The sequence below is a fragment of the Salmo salar genome, chromosome ssa19 (genome assembly GCF_905237065.1).
Source record: "Salmo salar chromosome ssa19, Ssal_v3.1, whole genome shotgun sequence".
NCBI classification, from domain to species: domain Eukaryota; kingdom Metazoa; phylum Chordata; class Actinopteri; order Salmoniformes; family Salmonidae; genus Salmo; species Salmo salar.
Genome location: NC_059460.1, coordinates 63382019 through 63390298, shown reverse-complemented (window position 1 = coordinate 63390298; position 8280 = coordinate 63382019). Strand labels below are relative to the sequence as shown.

Here is an 8280-nt window from a genome sequence, read left to right as displayed (position 1 = left end):
TATTCACAGATCATAGTTTTCTTTGAGTTATGTTGAATAGACATTCTTACAGAATAAAGAAACAAATCTAACCCCAAAGAATACTTCTTAAATCTTTCAATAAAGCATTTGTTCGCATACAGTGCACATATGAGGAAGCAAATTGTTTTTGCCTTTGTCACGCGAATCTTTCACAGCCAAATAATTATTGTAACTGGTGAGACAACCGGTTTGTAGAGCTTTCGATCAAGGTGCATTCCACCACAGAAATGAACAATATATAAGCCTAGTGTCCAATTGTACCACATACATGAGAGGGTGAATCCACAGAAACAGGTGAGCTCATCAATACAACATGTAAAATGTGCATAAAATATATTTTAAGGATGGGATAATAATATTAATGGTTTCTGACAATTATGGTAATGGTGATTATCATCTTTTCTCATAGATTTGAATTATCTTGGCCAAGGAGCTAGTGACAATGGGGAACCAAACCATGCTTTTGGTACTGCTTTTGTTGATGATGAGTAAGTATTGTCTCTTCTCAGTATGAAGCTGATGAGAAAAGCTGGTGTTGAATTGCACACATGTTTTCCTTTGTTCCACTTCTATTTAGTCTGTAAGGCTATAAAACCAACTTATTTTTCCATATTAATTTCCCTTGCGTAAACATTTTACCTTTCGTATCTCAACAGGTAGGGTGACCAATGCTGTTTCTGGTAAGTTTACCATGTCTATTAACTGATTTCAACCCACTTAGCAAAACAAACAATTCCCTTTAAAGGATAGTTTCTCAAAATTACGATCTAATCGTAATTGTTTTCTTACCTTGAGTGGAGTTATGCGACTGTATTATATTTTTAATACAAGCTCTATGGAATGCCCTGTGAAGTAAACTATTCCTACAATGTCATAGTTTACATCATGTATGAATAGTCACCCTAAAATAGCTCACACACTTCCATTCAATTTATATCGCAATAATATCACTCAAGAAAATCTGTGTTTGACTTTGAATGAAATGTTTTGGAATATAACTGTGTTTAATCATTTTAAAACTCCTGTAAGAAAACAATTAAGATTGAGTCAAAATTTGCTTCAGTAAGAGAAGGTTGTTCTGAATGTGCAGAATGCTGTCTGCACACTTCGTAATTGTCATTGTTTAATTTTATTTGACAAAAATCCATTATGACAAGGTGTAGACAATGCATGTGATAGAGTAAAAGGCCAGTTTATACTTGGTCTGTAGATAATTAGAATGTGACAAGTGTCACTGATCAAAACTATATTTAACTTATACTCCGGTGGAATGAATGTAGACCGTTGCTGCGACTGTTGGTTTCCTTGTCGTGGTTACTGGGCTGGTACAGCAATAAGACCAAATCCATCTGTGACGAGACAGTGCAGGAGTTCTAAAATCCTCAGATAGAAAGACCTAGTTTTATTTAGTCACACTCACAACCATAAGCTATTTTTTTGTATTGCTCACCATTACTTTGTAAATAATAATAATTTTATTTTCCTGTAAAATGAAGACGTTGTCAGCTATACTTAGGTCATTATTTGAACTGGCTAGCCAGCTAACTTTAGCTAGATGACATGTTTTGTATTTTATTATGGGTCCCCATTGGGGTCCAGCAATATTAAGGATAGAAAGAAACCAAAACATTGTTTAGAAAGTTGCTTTTAGTTGCCTTGCTAGCTAGTATAGGTTGACATTTACTAAATACAATGTTAAACATATGGGTTTATTGGTGTTAAAATAGAGCAAGCATGCTATTTGAAGCTCTGGGCTGCTGATGACATTCAGATTCTGTCATTTTGTGTTTATAGTTTTTCATAATGACAACGACAAGTTTGATGTCGGACGACAATAGAATGTTCATGATGTCACCGCGACAACTGTCTACAGACATGTCGATAGGCCAACTGTAAACCAGCCTTAAGGTAGAGCAAATGTTTCAGTGCCCCATGCTATCATCGGCGGTCTCTCTGATTGAACTCTAGCTCAGTGTTTCTCAGCCCACGCAGTCCCTGGGATGATGCTGACTGGACCCTGAGATACTGATTAGACACTGATTATAGACAGTCATTTTGTCAATGCTAGTTTTAATGTAACTGCTACAGTGCTAGTTTTAGTGCAATGATGAAAGACCGCTGCATGCTGCCTGGTACAACAAAGGGTTTTGAAATACTGCACTAGCTAGCAAACAGCATCAATCTCTATGTTTAATTTCACATGAAGGCATTGCTGACATTTAATGGGCATATATTAGAGCTGGTTTTAAAGTTTCCTTATTGTCCCGATGCAAAATAAATGTACCCGACATTCTACCATAAATTCTGTGCACCATTTGACTTTGATACCAGAACTCACTTGACTTCCTTTGCATTATTAGAAGCAAAAGTAACTTGCCATTGTGTGTGTTGCTTATAGTGCTCTTCACGCAGCGCGATGCAGGCAAAAAAAAAGGATTTACGGCAATGTGACGAACAGTTGAAGAATAATACATTATGAATTTATTTAATTTAAAGGTGCTATGCATAGATTTTTGGGGTATTTTTGCATTGTAATTTCAGAAATATCTCCATAACATATCTATCTGGTGCTAATAGTGGAATGATAGTGGGTTGATTTTGTCCATCCACAACAGATGCGATCAGGACACGCAGGTTGAAATATATAAACAAACTCTGAACCAACTGTATTAATTTGGGGACAGTTCAAAACACATGAAACATTCATGGACATTTAGCTAGCGTGCTGCTGCTAGCTAATTTGTCCTGGGATATAAAAATTGGGTTGTTATTTGATCTGAAACGCAATTTTGCAATTTTTATCAATTTTGAGTCATACAAAATAGTCTGTTCTCTACTCTGACAATTAATCCACAGATAAAAGGAGAAACCTAGTTAGTTTCTAGTAGTTGCTCCTTCTTCAGTCTTCTTCTTCCGTGGACTTTATATGGCGGTTGGCAACCAACTTTAAGGTGCATTACCGCCACCAACTGGACTGGAGTGTGGGCCTCAGTTAATATTTCAATCACCCAAGTGGGTATTTTTCTCTTAAAAACCAATGAGGAGATGAGAGAGGCGGAACTTGCAGCGTGTCAAGCATAGAACTATTTTAGCTCCTGGCTACGCAGACACTTGTTGACGCGAGCAGTTTAGATGAAATTATTGAACAACAAGTAGTGACTCACCACCTGGATTCGGTCTTATGTAGCAACATTTGAATTTCAGTTTTTTACATTGGATAAAAGTAGAGACTCAGAGCTACAAAATGGTATATCATACACTGCATTTCAGACAGCGATGGGAAAGTAATTATGCTTTGAAAGGTGATCAACTTGTAAACTCACTTTTGAGAAAACCGTCTTTCAATGTTTTGGTACTGCTATTGGGAGAGCCCTTCTCTGTCTACACCCATTCAGCATTGCTCACACCCTCGCTAGCTAGCTAAACAATGGACCATAATCACAACTCATGACGTTACTGCTCTGCATGAATCTGCAGGTAGCTAACCAACTAGGTTCTATGGCTATAACTAGTCAAGCAAATGTGTCTGGGATATGAAGAATAAGATCATACACATAATGTTAGTTAGCAACCCAGCCAGCTAACATTAGCTAGCTAACAGTACACTTGAAATGAAACCACTTTCTGTCAAAATTAGAAATGTTTAATATCTGAAAATGTAGCTAGCTAGACTATCTTAGCAGTATACATCATGGTTGGACGCGTCTCCTGTCTGATGCCATGCGTGGTTGCCCTTACTAGTTTGATGATGTAATACAGACTGGTGTTTTCTCCATCTCCTTAGCTACTCTGCCTTCTCTGACTTAATGTACATTTTGTAGGAAGTGGGTTTTATACTCTGTGGAAAATGCTCACTGGCCTTGGTCACCTCAAGATGGAGTTTCAGTTCTTCCCACTGGCTAAATATACGAGTTACCGCAGGCTCAATCAATAGCCAACGTGTGACACACACTTTGGTGATCTGCAGGGGTTTCTGGCCAAAATGAATGGTGGCATACACTGCTTTGTATGCCTCGCGCCATTTTGGGGAAATCGAAAACCAGTTGTAGGTTTCCCTGATTAAGTACTCAACACTCCTAGGGATGGTTTCTTTGGATGCTGCACTGACAGCCAATTGTAAAGAATGGCACACACAGCGGATGAGTACCAAATTGGGCAATGCATATTCTTCCTTTAAAATCTTGTGCACCCCAGTCATCACGGACGCATTATCAGTGCCAATACCCTTAAGATTCTCTTTTTTAAGGTTACACTTCTCAAGAAACTCAACTACCGCCTTTACTATTGATCTGGCATCGCCCCCCTCCAATTCAACCAGCCCGAGAAATGTGGACACAACGGTAATGTTTTTAGCACTGAAATACCGAATCACCACACCCAGGTGTTTTGAGACACTGACATCAGTGGACTCATCCAAAAGGAGACTGAACTTTTCATCCCCCACATCTGATGTTACCCTTTTGAGAAAATAAGGAGCCAGTACTCCCCTAATCATTTCTGTGCACTTGGTGCAGTGCATTTGGAAGTTTGTTGCTGCCATAGAATCTAAAAAAAGGCAGCTTTGCAAGCCATACCTAAATGGTTGCATGCTAGCAGCGAACAATGCTCCGCAATGGCCATTGCCATAGTAGCATCTGCGCTTTTGCAGTTATCCACTTTCTTAACCAACTGTGGTAATGTAGACACATTTCTTATCCTTTTAAGCTTGGAAAAGAGACCAATTCAGACAGCTGTTTTAAATCCTTAAACCCAGACTTGGACCACACACCCTCTCCACCGAATAACAGGTAGGAGAATCAAAATAGTAATTGCTTTGCAACGCTTGCAGTTAGCCACTGATTCTTTCCAAACCACTCATTGTTGAATTTGCGATTTCCGACTTGTTGTGTAATGTTTATGTCCAATGGCCGATGAGCACCTATACCCTTTATCTATAATTAAAATTCATATGACAAGGATTGAAAAGGATTTGGCAGTAGATTGTCGACGTGATTCATGATGATGACTGCTTGTCTAGCCTCTCTAGGGGAGGTGGGACGAAATCGTCCCACACTATTCAACAGCCAGTGAAAAATCAGAGCGACAAATTTAAATCCACAAAATGTCATAATTCAAAGTTCTCAAACATAGGACTATTTTACACCATTTTATAGATACACTTCTCCTGAATCGAATCACGTTGTCCGATTTCCAAAAGGCTTTACAGCGAAAGCAAAACATTAGATTATGTTAGGAGAGTACATAGACACAAATAATCACACAGCCATTTTCCAAGCAAGCATATATGTCACATAAACCCAAACCACAGCTAAATGCAGCACTAACCTTTGATGATCTTCATCAGAGACACTCCTAGGACATTATGTTATACAATACATGCATGTTTTGTTCAATCAAGTTCATATTTATATCAAAACCCAGCTTTTTACATTAGCATGTGATGTTCAGAACTAGCATACCCACCGAAAACTTCCGGTGAATTTACTAAATTACTCATGATAAACGTTGACAAAAAACATAACAATTATTTTAAGAATTATAGATACAGAACTCCTTTATGCAATCGCTATGTCCGATTTTAAAATAGCTTTTCGGCGAAAGCACATTTTGCAATATTCTGAGTACATAGCTCGGCCATCACGGCTTGCTATTTTGACATCCGCCAACTTCGGGGTCACCTAAACTCAGAATTACTATTAGAAAAATTGGATTACCTTTGCTGTTCTTCATCAGAATGCACTCCCAGGACTTCTACTTCAACAACAAATGTTGTTTTGGTTCCAAATAATCCATCATTATATCCAAATACCTCCGGTTTGTTCGTGCGTTCAGGTCACTATCCGAAGGGTAACGCGCGAGCGCATTTCGTGACAAAACATTTCAAAATATTCCATTACCATACTTCGAAGCATGTCAAACGCTGTTTAAAATCAATTTTTATGCGATTTTTCTCGTAAAATAGCGATAATATTCCAACCGGGCAACATTGTATTCATTCAAAGACTGAAAGAAAAAAATGGAGGAGTCTCGTGAACGCGCATCTCCAGTCCCACTGTCCCCAGGCAGGCCACTTACAAACTCTGCTGCTGTACTTTGCCCAGAGACAGGAGACACGTCATTCCACTTTCAGGCAGCTTTAGATAGCCAATGGAAGCCTTAGAAAGTGTCACGTTACAGCACAGATGCTGTAATGTCGATAGAGATGCAACAGAAGGACAACAAATTGTCAGACAGGGCACTTCCTGCATGGAATCTTCTCAGGTTTTGGCCAGAGTTTTAGAAACTTTAGAGTGTTTTCTATTCAAATCTACTAATTATATGCATATTCTAGTTTCTGGGCAGGAGTAGTAACCAGATTAAATCCGGTACGTTTTTTATCCGGCCGTGAAAATACTGCCCCCTATCCCAAAGAAGCTAGCTTGCTAGCGAAGATTTTGAAAGTAACATGATCAGTCCATTCAAAACTACGGTAGATATAACGTGATTTGAGGTCATTTTTTATCTGTGGCCAATGACGTTGAGGCTTCTTGGATGGGCACTAATGATAATCTATGGCAACACCCAAGGGGGCTTGAACTGCTTAGCTCTCCCTGTAAATTCTGCGGTGATGTAGTGTCCCCACACGGTGGAACTAGAGAAGATTACCAACCCCTACGCTCTCTATATTCGGCTGGCTGCCCCTCCACCACTGAAAGCACTGAGCGAGGCTGAAACACCTGCATTTTGAAGCTGTTTTTCTTACTTTAAGAATGAGGCCATGTTTATATGCAGCTTTATTAAGTCACATACATTTTTTTACATTGTTTGCAAACTGATATGTGACTTGAATTAATGCCACAATAACATGCAAAACCAGCACACACACAAAATATTTACATATCTTTGCGGTCACAATTGTGATCAATGGGACATACAGTGTCTCTAACTTGTTATATGTATTTAATCATAGTAGATTTATTTCATTTTACAGCAGAAAGTATTCAGACCCCTTTACTTTTTCAAAATGTTGTTACATTACAGCCTTATTCTAAAATGGATTTAAAAAATAACTCAGCAATCTACACACAACACCCCATAATGACAAAGCGAAAACAGGTTTTTAGACATTTTAGCAAATTTATTAAGAATAAAAAGCAGATACCTTATTTACATAAGTATTCAGACACTGCAACGAGACTTGAAATTGAGCTGTTTGAGATGTTTGAAATGTTTCTACAACTTGATTGGAGTCCACCTGTGGTAAATTCAATTGATTGGGCATGATTTGGAAAGGCACACAACTATCCATAAAAGGTCCCACAGTTGACAATACATTTCAGAGCAAAAAACCAAGCCATGAGGTCGAAGGAATTGTCTGTAGAGCTCCGAGACAGGATTATGCCGAGGCACAGATATGGGAAGGGTACCAAAACATTTCTGCAGCTTTGAAGGTCCCCGAGAACACAGTTTGACCATTATTTATTGGCCTTTACGTATGCCTAAATCTGTGATTCTGGCTGTAAAACATCTACTTTGTTAATTTAGGGGTAATTGGCAATGTGTAGGCCATAAACTCAATTAGTGTAATAACATAACACGTACTGTATTTCATGTTAATAGTTTAGATCAGTGCCCCTTGCTCAAGGGTAGACCTAGTTTATGTGAGTTTTGTATACCTGGTTTATCAGAGTTTTGGGACATGTGTAAACCTGGTTTGTATGAGTATTTGGGCTTAGATGCAGGTGTAGTCCTCGAACTGGTTTATATTAGTATTGGGACTCAATGAAACATGTAGAAATGGTATACAGTTTATGAGTATTTAGGCTTTGACACAGATTTAAACTTTGTTTATTTGACTAATTGGATTCAAGCCCAGGTGCAGACTTTGTAGGTATGCATATTTAAACTGAAATACAGTTGTAAACCTGGTTGGTATGAATATTAAGGGTGAAATGCAGAAATATGCCACATTTTTTATGACAATTGGGTTTGACGTTGCAGGAGACCAGTTGTTTATGAATATTGGGTTGGACATGTAGGTGTAAACCTGGTCTGTAGGGATATTAGGGCTGAAGTTCTGGTATAAACCTTGTTTGTATGAATGTTGAAGCTTGGGCACTGGAGTGAGACCTAATTTATATAGTAATAGGGTTTAGAGATATATAAGGCTTATACAAGTATTTGGTCTGAATGGACATCTATTGTCCTTTCAAATCCTTTCTGGTAACAAATGTGTGGTAAAAAAGTATATGGGGCCTACGCACATGGGTTATAACCCTG

General features: G+C 38.4%; 1 protein-coding gene across 2 annotated transcripts in view; it reads left to right on the top strand.

Annotated features, from left to right (window-relative positions):
- The first annotated feature begins 215 nt into the window (after positions 1-215).
- LOC106579089 (alpha-tectorin) overlaps positions 216-8280 on the top strand; it is a 55606-nt gene continuing 47541 nt past the window's right edge. The window contains exons 1-3 of one of the 2 annotated variants that reach the window (XM_014158636.2): positions 216-315; positions 431-509; positions 678-701. In XM_014158636.2, the coding sequence (XP_014014111.1) occupies positions 464-509; positions 678-701 (70 nt within the window). In that variant the 5' untranslated portion in view covers positions 216-315; positions 431-463. Of the gene's footprint in view, positions 316-430; positions 510-677; positions 702-1815; positions 1930-8280 lie in introns of those variants that run through there. The other variant, XM_045702584.1, reaches the window with a different exon arrangement.